At 38.8% G+C, this 23,792-nt stretch overlaps 1 protein-coding gene across 1 annotated transcript in view; it reads right to left on the bottom strand.

The window, feature by feature from the left end:
- roraa (RAR-related orphan receptor A, paralog a) overlaps positions 1–23,792 on the bottom strand; it is a 289,292-nt gene that overhangs the window by 82,430 nt on the left and 183,070 nt on the right. The window contains exon 2 of the mRNA XM_081356864.1: positions 7,795–7,824. Within this exon, the coding sequence (XP_081212990.1) occupies positions 7,795–7,824 (30 nt within the window). The remainder of the gene's footprint in view (positions 1–7,794; positions 7,825–23,792) is intronic.

Raw genomic sequence — 23,792 nt, forward strand, 5'->3', positions numbered from 1 at the left:
CCCATACAACTCTCATTTACGTTTTAGCTCTGCAACAGAAATATGTCAGACCACTGCTGGGATGCATTATTGGCTGTGTACAGCATGATTATGTTTAATAACTCCCTACAGCGTTAGATTATCCATAGGCGGCTCTCGTCCAAATTCCAGCAAACGACCTCTCTACAATGACAACTTATAAATAATGATTCATGAAATGCCATGAAACATCGTAGAAAAGGAAGTTGTGAAATCCATGTTTGATTAATCATTTGAATGGGTGCTATTTATCGCATTTTCAATATTGCTTATCAGTAAATGTTTATGCATTGCGCAGCTGTTTGTAGGAAAGTCTGCATTCTATGAAACGGGTGACTTTTCTACTTTTAAAGCAAGTATTTGTTTAAAGGATGATTTTAAACACTGTAGCAACAAATTATGTGTTTAAGTGTTATCAAACTGCATGACACTTTCATTTTTTGAAAGGATGAACATACCATTGTGATTAAAGGAACAGTTAATTACTTTACTGTTAATTACTGTAACACTGTGAATGAATGAATGAATGGGTTTTATTAGCAAATCTAAATCTAATTTTGTTTGGAAATATCTTAGTAATTACTCTACGTGTGTGCATGTAGAATACAATTTTATTTGTAGATTTGCTAATACACCAAAGAGAAACAAAAGGAAAAAAAAAAAAGTGTGTGGATTTGCCAAAATCCATAATGATAAAATAAAAAGATGTAACAGCAAAAGTTGGCATCAACTATTCATTGTAAGTCATTTTTATACATGCGAGGGACACAAGAGGAACCCGTATTGTAGAATGACCCATTAATATTTCGGCGAGGTCGGCCATAATGTCTTAATCGTTTGATTGAGATTAGCATGGCTGGCTCTTTGTGACTCTCTCAGTGCTGGACGGGGCGGTAAACAAATGAACTGGCAAGGGTGAGGCCATGCTTCTCAATAAACACTGACACAGCCTGTCCTCGCTATGGAGACAGATAAGCCCTCTCTACAGCTCGCTCACTCAAATTCTCCCTCCTTTTTTCCAGACTCCATTCCAATCAATCTGTCTTTCCATCGCTTTCTCTCTCTCTCTCTCTCTCTCTCTGCCTTTCTTCACGTTCCCCACTCTCTTTCTCTCATTGGATCAATGTCTCTGCGTCCCTGTGGTCACGACTAACCTGTACGGGACTCAGACGAGCTCCACCACTACAGCTGTCGCTCTCTCTGCGCCGCCCTAAACAAGCAAATACTTCATTTGCTCAATACCTGTCATCCATGACTAACAGCATCATGGCAGAACAATGCGTTAGGAGAGAATAATTCTCGATAGAATAACAAACCGTAGCGTAATACCGAGCCCATTTATCTTCTGTGCTTCATACCCGAAGCTTCTGACAACTTCAGAATATCACATAAATCTAGGCAGATTTCCATGTGCATGCTAGTAGATTGCATGTTTATTATTCGGTATTTGCCGGGAAATAAGACATACATACATATTTAAAGCCCCAATGAATTCAAAAAATGAAGTTGTGTGGCTTTTAGTCCATGTGTGCTAACTTTGACATTATCTATGTGGTAATATACTCCTGAAAGTTGATAAAAATGAATTTTTAGTGCATTTATTTAAAATCTACAGCCTGTTATCACTAGCCGCGTTTCCTTCAAATTGCGCAAATTGAAATTGCGAATTTAAAATACGCTCAATGGAAACACGTCAATTTCGCAAAAACTCCCATTTATCGCAAAAAAGTTTTTACGCTCGCATGAGGTGGTTTTTCAGGCAATTCGAAAAAGAAATATTTCGCAAAACTGCAATGGAAACAGTTTTTGCGCATTTACAGGTCACCTGACTTAGAAGGCGCGGTGTGTTTGGACAGAATACGAGACGGAGTTCTTTATTGAATTCATAAAAGACAATAGAATGACAGAAATACTGGATTCTAAACCTCAAAGAAATGCCACAATCAAGACCTCGGAGCAGAAATGAGTGAGAAAAACCCAGAAACACTTCATATGTGCCACTCACAGACACAGTATGTCTTTCCTTGCCATTAATGCTTGGATAACACGCATACGTTTCCTTCCATTAATAATAATAATGTCTATTACGGTACGTGGCTGTGATATATATATAAACTTACCAACATCCGTTGCCATGATTTGAATGACTTATCGCGAGAGGAAAAAATGACATTTTAGTCGCATAACATCGGGTAATGGAAACGCCGTCATTTCGCAATAGTTTTTTATCGATATTTAGAAAAAAATCGCAAAAGTTTTGCGCGAATCTTTAATGGAAACGTGGCTACTGTAAAGCTGCTTTGAAACAATCTATATTGTAAAAAGCGCTATAGGTGACTTGACATGACTTTTTTTCCTCTAGAAAAATGCATTCAAAACAGCGATGACTTATCCTGCACTCATGGGCGTGTCCAAGTTCTTTTCCAATCAAATGTCCTCTAGAAAGTCATTTTCCCAGTACCACCTGCCTCTAACTAGCAATAACAAGTAGCAAATTATGGTTCATAACTGCAATTTAGAGGACCTTCGATAACATCTCATCTCAACTTCCTTTTTTCAATAGGAAATAAACTGACGCAATGAAGAAAGAGACTGTAAGTACTTTTTAACTAAAGCATTTGCAGGTTGATTTCACAGTGTAAACAGTGTGTCTCTGTGGCGTTTTAAAAACATTGCCGTTTGTTCAAATATCCCGACCAGCTTAGCATAGCAACACTGGCTCAGGCAATGGAATGAGTTTGGGGCAGGACTATTTGTTTGTTCAACCAATAGCAGACAAGGGGAGTGTTCAGGAAACCTGTTTGCAATTGCATTTGTTGATGCAAATGGAAAAGAAATGACAGCTTTAAACCTGAAGTAGCCATACATGCAAACAGGCTGTTTAGCTGCAAAAGAGCTGCTATCTGTTACCGAGTAACACAATGCTAGATTCATGGCCTTAATCATTTTGCTGATCAGTTTTTTTTGTTTGTTTTTTTTTTTCTCAAGGTGCAGCAACTTGGCGAGACAGACGTTTTCTCTGGCCAGGGATCAGCCCTGTGATATGAGAGCTGACACACACACACACACACACACACACACACACACACACACACACACACACACACACACACACAGGCAAACATACATACGCAAATAAAAGATTAAATCCTAGTCTACTGCCTGCAATCACCTAGTGCATCTTATCAACATGTCGCGTCCTAGACAGGTTACAACAACACCATCTCATCTCTGGACTCTACTGCAGTCAAAATATGAATCACATTCTACCAGTGCATAATTATATGGATGTGGGAATAATTAGCAATGTCAATTTTCATAAGTTTAGCAGTACCGCTGTTGCAAACATGAATCACACCTCAAAATATGCGCTTGTTGAGGAAAGGTGATCTATTACTTCTCTATGCAGCCACAGATTTACAGTTTTCAATTAACACAATAAAACAATTTTATATCAAAAACTTGAGGGTGGACTCTTGTTACTTGGACAGTAACAAACCACCTAGTAAAATCCAAGAAACTACACTGTAAAAAAAAAAAAAAAAAGTTTCAACTTAAAAAAGTAAGTATTCGTGCTGCCTTAAAATTTTAAGTTTAGTCAACTTGAAATGTGAAATTGTACTAAGTGACAACTTGGATATTTGATTTGACTAAACTTAAAATTTTCAGAGGTCAGAACAAACTCTTACTTTAAGTAACTTTTTTTTTTTTTTACAGTATACCCATAAAAACCCAAGAAACTGCATAGCCACATTTGAAAAACACCATCTTAGCAAACCACAGAGTTCCCCACAGGAAAACACTAATATTTTCTTCTACATTTTTAATCAAGTTAATTCCTGTCTGAAAAGCTTGAACAAAAGAATTGGCCTTGAAAACGAGTACTTTTGTACTAAAAGTCTTATTGACCTTTTATAGGACAATATTTTCTTTCTGTCATTTATTTAAATTCCTTGGAACACCCCGTTCTTAACAGGAGACATCTAAGTACTTAATTCCTGTCTGGTGTTGTGTTTTTCCTCTCAAAGAGCTATTAAACAGCACTGTTTATCTAAGGAAAAGAGTCTGTTGCCAGAGCGAACCACATGGCCTCGCAGTAGCACTATATAAAAAGGCCGGCCATAAAAATGTCAAGTTCAAACGTAAAGAAAACCATACTTGAAACTGTGCAGTAAAACAGAGCCTGTGGGGAAAGTTTCACAGTCAGTGTTTACGCCACATTCTCAAATGACTTGAGAGTGTCTGAGAGTGTCTATTCCAGTCATACAAATGACGACTAAATGAACAGCCTTTTCAGAAATGTGAAACTTTACAATTTGAAAAAGTGAAATTTGCTCTTCTCACGTATACTCCGCATCCGTTTCTGTTTTAAAAGTATAAATTTTTATACATTGTTTTGCCCTTTAATTAAAAGGAAATGAAATGGGGGATGGACTTGAACTGGTTTGCTAACTGCTAGGCCACTGTTCTGAAAAAAGTAGAATTTATTTGCATTTTACAAATGTAGAAATGCTGTATTCACTTTATAATGGTAAACAAATATATCGGCAAGGCCAATTAATCAATGATTTTCCGCATCACTTCAGTCGATAATTGTACTAGACTGGGTGATTGTAGATGAAAATGTTTCTTAAAGTTGAAAAACAAACCATTTATCTATTTTTTTTAATGAGTCATGTGACATTTTTTTTTCAATTAGCCAATTAATAGTTGAAAATAGTTTCAAAAGTTTGCATGTAGTTTTGAAAGTGTATTTATTTTTGAGCAAAATTGTGTAGCAATGCTCATTCGTCATGACTAAGCTGTATTATTTATATTTGTACATTATATTGGCCACCGATTAAAAAAAAAAAAAAAAATACAGCCAATTATTCTATGTACTTAATTGAAGTGAAATTCGACCTGAAAGTTCGTTTTTCCAACACTGAATGTTCGTTTTACGTTTATACATTGGCTTTGTCTCTGTGGCACTTCAGAATAACATTGGGTTGGTCAGAGAGGCGGCCGGTGGGTCGTAAAGAGGAGAACTGAAGTATCTGTTCTCTTCGAGAAAGTGCTCAGGCTTATTAAAGGTTGAACGTGCAGCCAGGGGAGGCCGAGAGGGAGCGGGAAAGTGCCTGCTAGCCAACAGCTGCCCTGTAATTTATATTGATGAGGGGACCGGTGGGCTGCTTCCACGGTTTTGATCATCCAGGCAAGAGTGGAGAGATGAGGCTGATGAGTCTGTGTGATGTGTGTGTGGGAAGATGAGAGTTTGCAAAGAGTGTGTGTGGTTGAGACTGCAGGGTTACTGCTGCTGCGGGTTGTTGTTTTCTGCAAGTCAAAACAGGTGAGAAGAATACTATTTTTATAGAAACAGTAATGCCAAGTGTTGTTATGAACACAATCAAAATACCAAAAAATACATATTGATTAAAAGCAACCAAAACTTTTTGTAGATATGAAGTGAATTTACATGTGAAATAATTGAAATAAAGGTATAGTTAAATGTTTTACTCACATTACACCATAAAGACTGAAATACACAACTTACATAAAACACTAGGCCTCATACATTCGCCGACTGAGAAAAACTGGGCATCATGCACTACTAAATAACAACAGACTTTCAATACCTTCCCGAACACAACAATCTCATGACACATGACAAATGAAAACAACAAGTTTTCTAAAACAGGCCCAAAACATGTTTGATATCATCTGACTACATATAATCATAGTCTGAAGTCTGTGGCCATCATAAACTACGCAATTTTTTTTGTGAAATCAGGCAATCCAAATCATCTTTAGATTGACTTTTGGAAACTAGTGTTGACTCCCCCAGAATGCAAATCGAAAAGAATTTTAGTACATCGTTGTCGTGCAAACATAGCCTAAAAACAATAGCATATTTCTAATTACCATATTTGTGCTGGTTTTCTTTGTTATTAGGCTAGTTTGGGTTAGTTTCGATTGGTCATTGGGCTCTCTTTGTCTCACAGACATGGCAACCCTGGATTGGGGGAAATGTATGTAAATGTAATGTTTAGTTGTTATAGCCTTGGGTGTGTGTGTTTGCATGTGCATATGAGCATGGGTATGAGCACATTCCAGTTCAGTTGCTTCCATGAATGCATTATGGCTGCATATGCAGTCTATTCAATTGCAAAACGCACATTTGCACAACCCCCAACCAACACACACATCCTGTGAATTCTCTATCCAATCTCAGCTGATCCCTTCAGTTAAGTCAGCATGAACACCATTTCAGTTTATCCAATATGGCGCATTTTCATGTGCAACAGGAAATTCAATAGTATGTTGACATTAAAAAGCAAAATAGGTTAATTTAGCTAGTTTGGACCAATAATTTTTTAACATGTATCAATGAGGTTGCTAGGGCATTGCTAGGTGGTTGCTAGGGTGTCCTGAAAGGGTCAAGTTTGATTTCATAACTAAAACCGGCCAATTCCTTAGCATGAATTATGCTGAGCGATACACATGCTAATTACTTTCGTAACTCGCAAGACACTTTCTCAACACATAATGTATTTTTTTAACCCTTTCTTTGTCAAACAGTGCCCTTTGACCCTTGCCACCAGCCTTAACATGTCATCTTCACACTTCATTCTCTTCTTCTTTCTCTCTAACTGCCTCGCTCGCTCTCTCTGACACGCGTCATTAGCATTTCTTTCATTGAGATTAAATAGTGAAGTCCAGTCCGTGGCTTTGAACCCTCTCACTTGAAACGTTCTTTGATTTCACTTCCTTCTGTTAAGGAGAAGTGATCAGCACCGTAATTAAGATAGCAGTAGGGCCCTGGAAGAAAGGATGAAAGATCAACCTTTGTGCTGGATGAATGGAGAAGACAGCTACAACTGGATATTTCTACAGCCTTTCAACAAGTCAAGTGAACGTAGACAGATGAAAGGATGGAAGTATTTTTATATAAAATGACAAGATGAGCTTTCATTAGCTAGATTTACAGCTGACTAGAATGCAAAACAAATACAGCCTCTCAGTAATTGGTCAATGCTAACTAGCTAATAAAGCTAATGACACTAATAGCTTAACTACGGTTTTCAATAGTGAATCTAGGTCAAAATAGTGTTGATTTTCCAGTATCAAATACTTGAAAAGTAGCATTTGGTGTGACAAAATGTGACATTATTGTAAGCTTGACAAGTTGAACTATTTTAAATTATGAGTAGCTTGACAAGCTACAGTTTTAAAGCAGCTTCCCCAGCACTGAAGAAATCAGCTTTTAACATCTCTTCAGAAGCTCAGGTGTGAAATTGAACCGAACTGCAAACACAACAAAACTTGAAACGAAGATCAAGTCACTGATATACTTAATCTAATGCACAGAGTCCCAAAAGGTCACATATGCAACCTGTCAGAGATTCTTCCCTCCAGAGCTGATCCATATCTCTCTCAGAGACTTATCAAAAGGAACGTCTTTAACCTCACTCGCGAAGGTCACGCACAAAACGCATCCTTGTTTTCAAAGAGCAAGCAGAGTAGATAATACAGCACATTCTCCTTCAGAAGAAAATCACATGATTCCTATGAGGGATTCAGATTTCTTAAATGAATAATAGCAGACAAGCTTTCTTTTTTTATACAGTGAAAATATAACTGGGAAATAGCCTTAGAAACAGCACCAATATTGCTGACCACACACACACACACACAATTCCTGGAGAAGAAAAACACAACTAAATAAAACTTATATTTATATATGAAAATTTTATTAAACTGAATAAACATTTAATTAAAAGAAAAATGATTACTTACAAGTGTGTGTCTTCTTTGTTACTGAAATACCTGCAAAAGATTAAAAAAAAAACAACAATATTACTTTTTTTTTCATTATTTCAAATAAACAGTGTGCAAACATACAGTTGTGTACAGCTGAAAGCAATGTAAATTACAGAGAAAGCGGACAGCATATTGGAACGGAGATGCTGTAAGCCGTGACATTGACCGAGAGCCAAAAGCTAGCTTTGACTGTGTTAATGCTTCTTAGCACTGCCACAGGCTGTGTCTAAGCAAGGTCAGGCAGGTCAGTATGTTGCCGTCACACGGGCCGGGCAGTTGCCTTGCTGTCATAGTTGACCTCCACGCAATGGAAATTAACAGGAAAACACATACAGAATGCTAAACAGATCTGTGAATATGTTCACGTCTGTTGGTGTAGCCCGGAAGCACCTAGTGCATCTTTATGACCTTATAAAGCATGACTAATGCCACAGAGGCACGGATGGATGTGTGTGCATGTTGCTGAAACAGAGGGTCCCATGTGGACCGAGCGTGCTCATGCTCTATGGGCTACAGCAGACTAATAGATCCCACTTGTCATGCGGAAGCAATGGCTAATTTTTCTACAGCTTGCATTTGAAACTCAAGGGACGTCGAGCTGACATGATTCAGTAATTCCACAGAAAATAAAAAGAGCTCTGGCCGGCGATAACGATGCTTCAGATGTTTTTTTGAGGGAAGGGGGAATACAAGTCAAAGACAGTAAAGCAAATGAGCAGGCACACGTGCACACAGATGCACCTGAGGACACGCCAGCAAAAACACAGAAAGGACCCAGAAGCGAAACTTAAGGCACTCCTGTAAAGCTTCACAGATCAACAATGCTATCACTGGAAGCACATTGTCCAACAACAACATTATACAAAGAAACAAACAAGCAATATTCCTCTTGTAAGTTACACCTGCAATCAAATCACAAAGCACTCAGCATGGGGGTAAATGGCAATTACCAAAATATGACGTCAAGCTGTGGCCAATAGGTCTCATTCTAGGAGCCAGCGTAACTGAACATATTAAAGGCATAATTCAACCACATCAATCCTTCAATACTCATCCTCATATTGTTCCAAACCCATTAATTGCAACTGCACTGAAAAAAAAAAGTGACCAGTATTTGTTCAAAATTTCATCTTTTGTGATCAACTTTAGAAAGTCATATAGGTTTGGAACGATATGAGGGTGAGTACATTATTATTTCAATTTAGTTTAGAGAACTATCCCTTTAAGGAAACATTTCTAGTCTAATGGTGTGAAACAACAGGGAGGGTCCAAGGGAATAAGCCATTTATCCAATCCATGTGATTTGGACCAGTTTCTTTCCTGGCGAGCTCTCGATTTTTACAAATGAAATAACTGTCCAGTAACTGTCATGGTTAAAACTCTGGCTGGAAAAGGGAAGGGTCATTGATAGCGCCCTAATTATTCATTACAGAATAGTATTTTGGTTTAAAGGATTTATTACATTCAATCTTTTAAGAGTGGACGACAGGTTTCAGTAATTTGAAAATAGCTAAACTAGACTATATATTTTCAAGTTCAAAGCAACATGGCTGTAAAATTCAACATGAAACAGCATTCAACAATGAATAGTCTTTACATATCCTAAAGGCAACACTCTCCCAAAATATCTTCTTTTGTACTCCACAAAAAGCTGCATTACTTACAACGGGAGCCTAAAATAATGCCTAAAATAGCCATTTAACGCCTTAAAAATATAGTACAGCTTAGGTGACATTAAGCCTTTCAGAGATAACTGTGTGAACGTGCTTGCACAAGCATACCTGAGGAATAACCACAAAACCACACAACACTGAGGGAAAAAACCCATATATTCTATCACCATGCATTCTATCATACAGCATGAAACAAAACAGGTTGCGCTCTGTAGTTATCAGATACCTCATGAACTTTGCTAAGAAGATTGTGAGGACACCGTCAGTCTTTGATCCAACTTCTGTCACTATCACTCATTCTTGCCCTGTCCTCCCTCTCTATCTCTCCCTCTCTCTCCATGTGATTTCCATCCTTATTCTGTAGAACTATCAGCTATCTGTCTCTGATCCTTCCCAAACCACAACAGCTATTCTGTCAATGTCACTTACAGATATGAAAACCAATCTAAACACAAAAAAATGTACTTGCTCGGAAATCATTACTGTCAAAAAGAGGACGCTAGGCTCGGTCAGAAAAATGGCCTGTTGCTAGGAGAGAGAGGGGAGGGGTGGGGAGAGAGCCCACTTCCTCCTCTAGGTGTCATTGGGAGGGCTATGATTGGAGGGTGCAAGGGGAAGGGGCCAGGGAACCAATGGGTGAACAGAGTTTGGAGCTGGAGGGGGTCTGGGTCTAGGCCCTGACACCAGTGAAGCCTGCCAGGTTATGTCTACTCCACTGGAAGATGGGGTGATGGGTCGGTTTGGAGGTGAATCCATCCTTGACAGATGGAAAAAGCTTGTCCGGCCTTCTTCAAAGGACGGTATCATGATTGCGGTCACAAAGTGCTGTGAAATTCTGAAATTCTACTGGAGGACAGTATACAAAAGATATGATAGATAGACCGATATACATTGTAACGCTAAAAAGAGAATGACAGAACGATAGAAAAAGAACAATAGAGCGATAAAAAGATAGAATGTTAGAAGGATGGATGGACGGATGGATAGATAGAATGATATAGAACAGATAAGAAGACAAACAGATAAGAATGGATGTCGGAAATGGTGGATAGAGGGGAAAAAATGGGATGAATGGATGATAAAACAATGACAGATGCAACATGATTTGCCAAAACATATTGTACCATCCTCATAGTACATGCACACAAAACAATGGATTCAGATGTGACACTGGCTCTGACATAAAAATAAAAAAAAATGCTTGTTATCTTTTGTGGACATGAAAGGTTAAAGACTTACTCATGATAATTTCCACTGTTTGCATCAGCCAAGCAAAAGGTCATCCTTTCCGGATGTCTACAGGTAAGTCATACAAAACTGATATAATCTAGACATTATTTTGTGTGCATATAGTTACTTATTATTAAAGTACCCATGAAATCAAAATTAACCCTATTTACTTTGTTAGCGCATATTACTAGTCTTGTGGTGAACAATTAATCCGTGCAAGTAAATATAAAAAAAAAAAAAAAAATTTACCATGGTAATCTTTAATCAAAATCTGAAAAGTTACTTCCGGGTCTGGAATGGCGTCTTTTTCTGATGACGTAGGTTTGACGGCTTGGTTTGAAAACGCTTAACCACTCCCCTCAAACCGTTAGTCTGTTATGAGCAGAGATGGAGAGGAGGAGCGCTAGAGTAAAACCCTGCCCTCTGTTCAATATTCCGTTTCACTGGGAAATACGTCACAACACTGGAGAAAAGTCGTTTGCAACTTCCGGTTCACGGGGACTTTAAACCGTTCAAAAAAGACGTAACCCATGGCATTTTTAACTATAAAAACAGAATTTCACAATCATAATATATTACTGTTCATAAAAACTGTCAGGGACAAACAATGTGGATAAGAAGGTTCCGGATATTTCCTGGAAAATATTCTAAGCATGCCCACGGCCATAATTCATTGCTTTCTTCCTCTTGTAGATTCCATATGCCGAGCACACTGATGACTGTTTGAAGTTAACCTTTAGCACATCTGCCACAGAAGGCCAAGCAGTCCACATTCCTTGCCAGGTAAAGCCGTCTGTATTGCAGATGGGAAAAACACGGTGACAGTGTCACGCTGATCTGGGACAGCTTCTCCTGGTGAAACCGTGTCATGCTGATGTTTAAAAAAAAAAAAGGGTCTCAGACCTGCGCAAGGCAGGGTCTTTATTCCTTATCCAAATCCCACTGTAAACCGATAAGAAACATGGTGAAAGCAGACTCATATCAGAACATGCAGGGTCCAAATTCAATTTTTAGACCCGAGATGTGTGAGCAAGAAGCTTCTTTCACCGCCCAACCGGCGGGACTAAAGAGCGTTCTGTGTCTTGGTCTGTCGGGCAGGCTGTGCATCATAATTCCAGCTTCCTTAGCACCTGACAGCAAATGATTATCATGGATGGTTATTGTCAGCGAGGCCTCTCCGGCAGGGTGCTTGACGCGCTGCGCTAGGGTTCGGCACTCCGTGACATTCAAAGTTAGAGTCTCCTTGACGTAATGGAGCTGTCCCCTCACCGAGCTAATGGGAACGATCCATTTAACCTGTGGCAGAAACACACAGGCGAGGAAGTTCCTAATGCGAGGCCAGTCCCGTGGGGGGGCCCGCTCAACGTTCTCTCTTCCCCCCCCGGCTGCTGCCGGTCAGACTGCTTGATTCATTGACTGCTGCTTCACACTTATCCTCATTCACTGTTCAGTCTATGGAGACCGGCGAGGGAGGAGGACAGTGGCTCTCTCAGCCATACAAGGACAAGGCTGGTATAGACACCTCTGGAAAAGTAACAGCTGAGTAGGGGATGATGACAGAGATAAAGATGGGTGGCTTGCTTGAGGGTTGGTGGACCCTAACGCAATTGAGATATATTGGAAGAATGGACTCTGGTTTTAGGTAGGCATGCTAGAATTACACAAAATGGCCCTGGACTGAATGTAATTTGTATTATAACAATAAAAAAGGACCTTTCTTTTTTTAACAGGCATTTCAAGACAAGAAACGTTCTTGGACTTTTCTGCAACAACATAATTCTGCAATAAAATTGAAGAGTGGGCTGTCCGTTGACAATAAGAATGACGTGGGACATCAGAGCCGATAGCCTCATGGGCAGCACTTTAATATGTAGCATGGTTGCGCTTCGAGTGACTCAAGTTCGAGTCTCGGCTTGGGTAGCTTTCCCGATCCTGTCCCCCTTTCTCTCTCCCACTTTGCTTCCTGTCAGTCCTCTACACATTGCTAGGCATATTTTGTATGTCTCCCTTATCTGACTCACTCAGTTCAGTTCATTGAGCTCTTTCCTAACAAGCTGATGACCTGAATCAAGCGTGTTAAATAAAGAAGACATACAAAATGTGCAGAGCGGTAGGTTCCCAGGACTGTTGAAAACCACTGCGCTAAACAACAGGCCACAAACTCAGCTTATTGAACATGGCTGAGTTTCCCAAAAGCATTGGAAGCAAAAGTAGATTGTAGAGACCTAATGGTTTCTATGATCTGTTTAGACTTACAGAGCTTTTGGTAAATTCTGCACATAACAGTACATTCTATTCTAAATGCTAACGGAAAATGCTATAAATTGAGGAGTGGACCCTCAGGTTTGGTGGTTACAAAAATGGGGTATGGATGGACTAGTGTCTATTAACATCTTACAGTAAAAGAGCAAGATTTTAATTCTACAAGTTTGCCCTTACGAGTCAAGAAACTAGTCATGGCATAGACAAATGCTAAAGGGAAATTGTGACAACCTCAAATCTGTTTGGATAGATTTTCATCAACTTCTGTTTGAGGTACAACATCATCAAGTGACAAGATTATGCCCATCCTCTCTCTGACAATAACCTTTCATGAATCATTCATCCTGTCATCTAAATTATAGAAAACACTTTGGTTTCGCAGCCACGGATGCCTTAAGCTGGTCAGAAAATACAATTCTTTAGCAGATTATACTGACTAGCTTAAAAATGTACGGTAAAGTCTTGTCTAAACAAACTATGCACTGTATGGAAAGCATTACCTTTCTTAGATAATCAAATAGTTATCATACTGCGGTTTACAATGTTTTGTTATTATTATTACAGATCTCATCTCCACCCATAACCCACATTAAGAAAACCAAGAATGCTTTTGCAAGAACTGTGCAATGATCCATACAAGCAGTTTATTATATCCTTCATGTACACGTGTTATTAAATTGTACATAACGTATACTTTCTTTTGACAGATCACCTTCTCAATCGTAAGTAGAGTTATTTAATCAGAAAAGAGGACGGATGTCATCCAAGTTTTGTTTCGTCAAAGTCATTCTCTTACCCGTTTTGCACTGACACACTTAGCCTTATTATACTTCATAAACTTTCAAATGCAAAATGCAATGATTAAAAAAGCTTGACGATTTTCATCATCTCTCCTCCTAATATTCTAAAACGCTTAAGGAACTCCGTAGAGAGGCCTTGCACTCTCCAGGGAGGTTCAAGAGAAAAATGACTTCATCTCCAGGCGCTGTTATTTCTGGTCATTTCTAATTGGTTTTAACTAAAATCAAGCCGCCGTGGCTGGCTCCACAGGTTCCCACTGAACAATTCGCCATCTGACATCTCCACAAATAGCAGATTTACATCCAAATTAGTTTTAGAGGACGTAGAAATTACATTGTCGTAGTGTCACGTTGAAAAGAAGAACATGACGAGAAACCAAGCAGAAGTTTGTTGTTGAGACAAATCACATTAAACTGAAGACCACAGTTAACAAGTAGAGGAGCATTTCTGGAGCAGTTTTGCTTCAGGATGAGATTAAGGATTAAACCCAAACCCAGTTGCATTTAATTATTGGCATTTAGCAATGGTTTCCTTGCTGTCCTGATCAGAACAGACATGTCACCACTAAAACCACTGATCTAAAGGTCACAGACACAGGTCAGTTTAGAATTCACGAAGCTGGACATCCCGAACTTCACTGCATTCTCAAGCTCAGGAGTCTCCAGGTAAGTCCCTAATATTGTCTGGTAGCTTGTGAATTATACATAGCAGCAAAGGGGATTGACGTAGGCCCAGGAAGGGCACATGAACAGCAGGCATGGCTGGCAGGCAGATTGGAGACTCCAACGGAATTTTAATTGTACCGCAGGGAGTCCGGACGGTAAGCGCCATTGTTATTGCTAAGATGCAGCACAACAGAAGCTCATTCAGCCGAGTACTTAAACAAATGATGATTACGGTAAATCGTTCCCACAACGCAGCAGAACCATTACGGACCCAGGCGCAGGAGTCGTTAGTGGCGCGCATGTGAGGATACAGTAATCAGCTGATTGGAAGGAAATACAGATAATACATAGTTATTCCTTAGAATGCTGACTCTACATTTACTTGTGGTCCACTGCGGCTACACACCATTGCAGACAAGGTCCCTTCGCACATCTCTACCTGGCTATACGTTCACACAGTAGCAAAATACGGTTAAAAACATTCACACACAGTTCAGATATAAACCAGAGTGACATCGGTATTCTATAACCGAACTCCCTAAAACTAAAACTACAACAACAAACAGTAAAACAGGGGTTCTCCCAAATCTGGCCCTCTAGGTCCGATTACCTGCACAGTTTAGGTCCAAGCTTGATCAAACTAACCTGCCAATAGCTTTCTAGTAATCCTGAATACCATGATTAGCTTGTTCAGGTGTGTTTGATTAGGGTTGTAGCAAAACTCTGCAGGAAAGCGGACCTCAAGGGCCAGTTGAAAACTGCTGACCTAACTGACTTGCGTCCTCTTGTCAGGCTACCTTGAAAGAACAAACTCGAAAGGACACAAAGACACAGATCACATCTTTGTGAGAAGTGAAATGTGCTGCGATCTTGTTGCTCCACTGACCACTGAGCACATATCTCGATATCAAGAACACATCCGGGTACTTTTATGTGTTCTCTGTATTTGCGGTCTTGAGTATTGTAACCGGGCTTTGGCGGTTGATGATGACGTAGTACAAGAGCACAAGATCGCTTAAGAATGCATATTGAGAAACTGCGCTAGTTAATAGGACAATGGCTATGCTAAAAGGGAACTGACATTTGTAGCTGTTGTATGAACAGGTTAAATTGGGAGTCCTACCTGATAGTAAATACTTTTATAATTTCTCATTCCCCACACTTACAGCATGAACACAGCTTTTGTTGGAGTCTTTCGGTCATTCAGATGATCAACTAGCAGACATGGAGGGCCCCGTTCTCTCCCACACTCCAGGATTCCCATTCCTTAATAATCTGTGCATGATCCCCAGCTGAGCTCCCCATGAAACCTGAACCCACCATCATAAACACAGCTCCCAGCATTCAACAAGACCACCCTGTAAAATATTTGACTGGACCCCGGTGACACAGAACGTCCCACTGAAGTCGTCAGTTTAGCCATGTTCATAAAAACAAATTATGCTGAGTCTATGCTGACATGTTTGGATATTTTTCCTTCACTAATATTTCCCATGCTAAGAATTATATTCCATGTAATGCTTGCATTATTCTCAGATATGTTTACTTTATGGTGAGAAGCTAAATTTGCCCTCGGGTGAAGACCAGGACAGGGAGTGTACAAAATGTTAAATAAATAGATAAATAAATTCATTTAATTAAACCAAAGTCGTCTCCTCGGGCGGAGATTGCTGCCGCATTAACCAATTGCGGACACAAGAGAAGAACTAATCTTTCAGTGTGTGTGTGTGTGTGTGTGTGAGAAAATCAGTATTGTGGTCTGTGGTTCAGCTAAGGAATTTGAGTTTTATGTCTTTCTAACCAGACTTCACACTCTTGCTGCTCTATGAGGCTGACTTAACAAAACACCATACATATATGGAGACATTTAACATATCTGAGAGCCAAGAGCTATTTCAGATGCCCATTCGTCTAGCATACTAGACATTGCTCTCCATATGGGAGCTTGAGTGATCAATATGTAACTTTTATCATAAAGTTGGAACAAAGCCAGTCTTCTCTTTTCATATAAAATAAGCAAATTGTCTTTAGTTAGGCAGTGAGATAACAACAGAGTAAGCTTTTAAAGGGATGGTTCAGAGTAATTTCAACCTAGTGTCCTTTGCACCATGACCTTGAGCCAAACCCTGACCCAGAAGCTTTTTTTTTCCCTTGGTTGAACATTATTAAAGTTAGAGCTTATTTAGAGAAATCAGCCGGCTGGCTTAGGGCAGGCGCTAACGGATCCAAGGATGTATCTCATAAATTACCCCACTAATAATGCCCAGAATGGTACCAAACTTCTACAGTAGTACAAATAGGTTCTGTACTCATAAAACGAGGCATTGGAAAGTTTGTAAGTACATCAGAAGTTTATTTAAATAACATTTGCCTGATGGCTTATGCTACCGCTAACCCGGGCGTCGAGGTCACTTCCGTGATTTGGGAAAAGCCCGTAAAACTCTGTTTAATATTAGTGTCCGGTACCGGGAGTAAATGGAACTCAGTGCTGGGCCCTGTTGAAACAACTAGTGAAAACACTGAAAACAGCGCTATTTGTTGTCACTGTACTGACCGAGAAACCGCTTCAGATGATTCAGTGACAGAGCGGTCCGAATGAATCCGAATAGTTTTAGACCGTTATACCAGCACGTTTAGAAAGAATCGAACCAAAAGAATGATTCATTCACAAATGATTGGTATTATGGGACACAATAACTTCTGAAATATTCGCACGTAAAACGTCTCTCAGGTCAATCAGAGCGAGTATTAAACTAAATTAGCCGCACCACCAGGAAAAGAGGAGGAGGGAGGTTGGTGCCGTCGGGCCAGATGGAGATGATTGCCGGCAGTTGAATAGCCCTGGCATAAGCCATCAGGCAACTCCTGATGTACTTACAAACTTTCCAATGCCTCGAGTACGGAACCTATATGTACAACTGTAGAAGTTTGACCTCGAGGTCATGGTGCAAAGGACTCTAGGTTGAAATTACTCCGAACCATCCCTTTAAGTAAATGTGGTTGCTTTGGAAAGTAATGGCACATAATTTGAGTTATCAGTCGTCAAAAAGCGTAATGCACCACATTTTAATATTCACCAATTGTTTAAACCCTAAGTATAAGCAGGAGTAATAGTAATGCTTGACTTTACAAACACCGCTAATGAATAATCTAGATCAGTGGTTCCCAAACTTCTTAGAGTGGAGTACCCCCTGAGGTATTTAACATCCTTCCTCGTACCTCCTCGCTTCCACTTATACTGCAGTCACACCTATAAAGAGCAAAAGAGCAAACAATACTGACAATACTGTGGTTAAGATGCACGTCACTTAGTATTACCCTTTTGTTTGTTGATTTGTTGTATAAAATCAGTTTCATATTTAAACTTGTGTGGATATTCTGGGAAAATTGCATTGTTGCTCGTATTATATATGATCAACATTAAAAACAAGAAGAACTCACACAGGGTGTGTTTCTGTATCACAGTTTGAGTCTTAAATAGATCTCTATGCACTCTCTGTGTCTATTTGTTCTCCCCATTTTTACAAAGGTACAGTACATTATCGAGAACGGCAATAATATAGCGAGACTTGCTAAGGCAGTATACTCTGCACGCAACCTATCATATGCGTGCTGCTTGTGTGGATGCAGTCAATTTTGACCACAAAAAGATGAGGCAATTTGATTGGATGTCATGTTTTTGACCTTTTATGGCACTACCTTGTTCCTGTTTTTACACTAGATGCGGCATTTTGCCTGTTAGAAATACATGCCTGGTTTTAATGTTATTTTAAGGTGAGGCAGAATTAAATGAACGGCAAAACTCGCCGTACTCCCTCTGTCACCTCACTTACCCCAGTTTGGGAACCACTGATCTAGATGATACCATTATGATCATAAATGGATAGGTTTACAAATCAGCAGTAGCTCCCACTGATATAGTGGAAATGATGTCTGTCAGAACAAACTGTCCTTGCAGAGAAACCACAACAAGACGTCACATGATCTGCAATGGCATCCACATACTGGCTAAGTAGCAATTGGTTCTTGAGACGTCTGCAAGGCCCGGACTTTATGACTCATAATGAACATGACGAGAAATTCCAATCCAGACTTTCCCGGGTCTGAGCGCTTGCTGTTGATTCATCTCAAAATGTCAATGCAAAAAGCAAAAGCACAGCAGATAAATCAACTTCTGAACGTGGCAGTGTGGATTGCAGCTGAAGCACTTACATATCTTCTCTTTCATCTCGCCAGCCCCTGAGTGTGTGAAATCTGAGGCAGCTAACGTCGTCTTGAGTAGTGTGGGTCGTCGTACTTTCCAAGGCCAACCACATCTAAAGGCCACATCTACCACGCTCGCCCTCACTGAGCATTTCACTTGAATGTTTTTCTTTTCCCACCCCTCATCTCTCAGACACCTTTCCACTGGTAAAGCAGAAAGACTTTTAAGATAGCGGCTTGAGTGCAGATGAATTAAACATTCCTTATAATCCCAGTCAGAAACAACATCCAGTCTGGCGTGTGTATTTGAGTAAAGTGGTGCAGGGAACACACTTCCCGCTATCCACAGGGACCTCGGCCTATACGGCGTGCTGGTCTCAGCTCATTGAATTGAGGAAACTATAATGGTGAAGCCGGGAGGAAGACCAGGGAGTCCACTTTGTCCACATCATGCACCGGCCAATAAAGCTAATTGCTCCGGCAAACCTCTCAGGTAATAAAGGCCCCTATTAGCTGAATTACATGTCTGTCAATCCTCTAATTAATGTCACAGAATTACTGTATATCCCTTGGTCCAGGAGAAGGGAGGAAATATCTGAGGATCTCTCAAGATGTTTGCGAGACGGCTACTGTACTTGTGCCTGGCACTTAGTTCCGCATGTATCTTTCATGTTTTTCATAATTAAAACCTGAGAGCTCGGCCAGCACTCTTCCCAGTGTGCTGTGAAGATCAAAGGGGCTCTTGTTACAGAAGAGAGTCGATCAGAGAAGTCACTTTCCAGCCAACGGGGTTCAGGCTTAATGCTTCCATATCCTGCACTTATTTGGAAGTATGTGACGTGGGGGGCCAATGAGGCAGGTCGCCAATGACCAACACAAATCTCCTCCATTAAACAATTCAGAATGACAATATTCGTCAACATCTACTGTGACAGACATCATTTTAACACAAATTAACAAAGAAAAGATATGTTTTTTTGCACTTTCTGAAGTAAATTTGCTTGCGTGGGTTTCACTGTTTTAAGAAGTGTTTGAGAAAGTGGGCAAAAACAAAGACCGCCTGCTTGTTGAAAATTAAGCTATCACAGTTAACAAAAAAAAAACATTATTCGCCAAATGTTGAAATGTTTTTTTTTATGTTTTTGAAAGAAGTATCTTATGCTCACTAAAACTGCATATTTTTAATCAAAAATACAGTAAAATCAGTTATATTGTAAAATATTATTACAATTTAAAATAACTGTTCTCCATTTTAGTATACATTCAAATTTAAATTATTCCTGTGATGCAAAGCTGAATTTTCAGTAGCCATTGCTTCAGTCTTCAGTGTCACATGACCCTTCAGAAATCATTGTGTGTGTATATATATATATATATATATATATATATATATATATATATATATATATATATATATATATATATACACACACACACACACCATATAACTACATTACCACCTATGAACACACATAACGCCTCCTGCTCCCTTGAGAGAACAACGAGGTTGTGGAAATACAAGGGCACTAAAATATAGCACGTCTAGTAATCAGTGAAATGGGGCCATTTATTTATTAATTTTTCCCATTGACTCTGAAGTAACATGAGCCTCTGGGGCTTTCTGTCTGAAAACACTGGCTGTATAAATATCGCTTTCTCTTTTGATGAGAAGACAAATCCATTTCCACCACAGGAAATAAGTCTTGGCATCACTGCAAAACTAGTTCTTATCATGTTTGATTGATACAAAGCTAACTGTGATGCTAACAAGAAGAGGTACATGTTTACTGGAAAAAAAGTGACAGTGCTAATAGATACTTGGTAGTTTATTGCCAAGTTACCACTTTGTGGAAACTGTAGATCCTGGCAGTTCTGCATTGGCTTATTCTTTTGGAAAGAATTGGTTTTCGAACATGAGATAGAGCATTATCACCCCATAATTGATGTTTCAGTGCTAGCTACACAATTTGATCCTCCGAAAGACGTTCAGAAACTGAATTGCACTTTTTTTTGTCGAATAGCAGCAAGATTATTCAAATTATTGCAGATGCTACAAAACATTTGGATATATATTATTTGCATTAAGTAATTCTAAAAACTTTTATTCTTTCTGTATTTTCTTTATTTATTCTGCAAAAAAATGTAATTTCTTACTGCAAAAAAACTTTTGAATCAATAAAATAAAATATATTTTTTCATACAATTAGATTTAAGTAGACTTAAGTATTTCTTGATTTCATTTAACTAAAGCATAAATCTTATAAAAATGTTGTTAGAGTACATGAAAAAGCTAATTGTATTAAGTGCATTTAGATATTTTGCTGAACAACAAGACAAAAAATACTGTATAAGAAAATGTTTTTTTGCAGTTAACTTTTTTTGTTCTGTTGCAAAAACAGATGTTTACTGGTGGCGTTAGTTTCTACACTGCCAATTACAGTCGTAAGAATAGGAATAGTCAATAGGACTGCAACATAAAGCTCTCAAGTGTGTAGTGACCCCAACTTATAACGAAACAAGAGGTTAACCACAGGACAGGGTCCACACATTCCCCTTCCCCAACACATAAAGGAAGTAGCCTTGCAGTCCAGTAATTATTAATGACAAAAGTCTATAAGCATTCCATTAGGTGCAAGCAGCTGTCATAAACATCTTAATTAATTTACAAAGCACACGACTGGGGAATTACGACGATGTGAAAATCTGCTTCCCTCTGCCGCTCCATAGCACTGGAACAGATCGGGCTTTTAAATTTTTAAACACGTCTTTCATGTTCTCCAGAGCACAAAAAAGCCTTTGAACAGTCATCTTGTTAGGAGACGCACCTAGCAGCGCTGCTACCTTTTGGGTTGTCCCATGGTCCTTTTTTCCCCCCACAAACTGGTGACAAGGCTTTACAGTTCAAGTTTAAAGGGATAGATCACCGACAAATGACAAATTTTGTCATCATTTTCTCTCCTTTAAACCCTTAAGCCATTTTAAATTTCATAAAGCACAAAAGGAGATATTTAGCAGAATGTTCCTGCTGCTCTTTTCCATATAATGCCATTTTTTGCTCTACACAGGAAAGAAAGTCATATAGGTTTGGAATGACATGAGGGTGACTAAATGATGACAGAATGTTATTTTACTGTATAAGTTGAGGTTCTAATTGTTTGGTATAAGTTTGTATTGTTACACAATGAACCTCATTGACTCATTCATATATTTAAAAAAAAAAAAAGGAAAAGAAAGACAGGAAAAAGTTATCTTTTAAAAACAACAGCTGTCACGGATATGATTGCATAAGAACACTGTCTCTGGAGGGAAGGAGGGAGAAACAGAGGCTGTGTGGCCCCCACGGGACAGGGACAGAGGTAGGACTACCACATTGCACCATTGATGCTCCTCTGGACTTCCCAGAGAGTGTAGCTCAACTAAAGTCAAACTAAAAACGTAGTTGGTTGCACTACAAGTTACTAAAATGTATATTATTATTATTGTTATGCTTATATTCTGCAATTTACTGTATATTCCAGAAAAGATGGTAGTATTAGTAGTAATATTTCACACACTTCGGTAGTTTCAGTTTTGCTTCCAATTTGTCTACCTCAGCTCACTCTGCTGTAAAAGCTGAACGTGTAACACATTATAGTTTACAAAAAAAAAAAAAAAAACAGTGTTGTAGCTCTTTGTCATGGTTACTGCTAGGCTACTGATAGAGAAGTACATTGTTACTGGAAAAACAGCTCTGTTTTGAACAGCCTGGAAGAAAAAAATAACCAGGAAGCGAGTAATGACTATTAGCAAGCACTAGCATCTGATTCTCAAAGACACTCTCAGTCTCTCTACCACCCCCGCCTGTATATTTGCATAACCCACTCGTGTGTTCAATGCTAAAGCACTCCCAGGGCTGCTGATCAAAGTCAGCAGTCAATTCACATTACAATACATTGATTTGATGCTTCCTAACCTTGCTAGTCTTTACTTAATGGCTGTCAAAAGCCTTAAGCACACCATAGACCATCACACCTCATGATTGTGTAACTGTTATGAAAATAGAATAAAAATCTCTCAATTATGCAAATTTGACCCAGTGCAACATATAGTCAGGTGTTATTTTCCAGAAAATATGGTACTACTATAAAAAAGAATAACTACTATAATAATTATACTATAATAATAAATACTACTACTACTACTACTAATAATAATAATAATAATAATAATAATAATAATAATAATAATAATAAATATATCCTGGAAATATAATTGGATGCAGTTTCAAGATGCAAGTTACTAATTATTATTATTATATTATTGTTGTTAATGTTATTATTATATATTTATTAATGCATCATAATACTAATTATAATACTAATTTGGATTTCCAAATGAAAAAAAGTATACTACTACTTACTGTTATTATTGTTATTATTGCTATTATTATTATTATTGTAAATCCGAGCATTTTCTGGCTTAAAACAATTAAGGGTTCTCAAGTAGAAAACACTACAAAACTAAACAATGCCATAATGTACTTAATTCAGTCAATAATAATAATAATAATAATAATAATTCAGCTACCTTTCTGAAAATACAGTTGGATGCACTAAAGTAACTAAAAAGTCCATTAATTATTGTTATTATTATTATAAATATAAATGCAAATCCAAGCAGTATTTATTTGGCTCACAATAAGGGATCTCAAGTAGGAAACACCACCAGTTTCTAATATTACATAATACTTCAATGTAATACTTAATGTTCACAGACGCCGCTTGTCCTCATGCTGCAGCTACATTCATTTTGAAGCCTGACATTGGGAGAAAACAAAATGGAATAAAAATTGCCTCAACTAGAAAGGTCACCTCTTTCCAGCCTTACAGCTCTGCTGCCTCATGCTCATCTGATGTAATGAAAGAAGAATCGAGCTGCATCTCCCCCTCTGCGTCCAAGATGGTATCTCCCACTACACTGTATGTGCTGGGGGGAGGAGGGTGTTTTTCTTCTTTTTTAGGGGAAAGCCTGTCAAAACGTATCAACATCGCTGACATGGCACAGTGACACACTGACCCACAACCGCCGGAGGAGAACGCGTGCATTACTGTGAGAGGGGAAAAAAAATAAATTAATAATAGTAAAAGGAAAAAAAAAGCAG

This window comes from Scardinius erythrophthalmus, assembly GCF_964197995.2.
Source record: "Scardinius erythrophthalmus genome assembly, chromosome: 24".
Lineage (NCBI taxonomy): Eukaryota > Metazoa > Chordata > Actinopteri > Cypriniformes > Leuciscidae > Scardinius > Scardinius erythrophthalmus.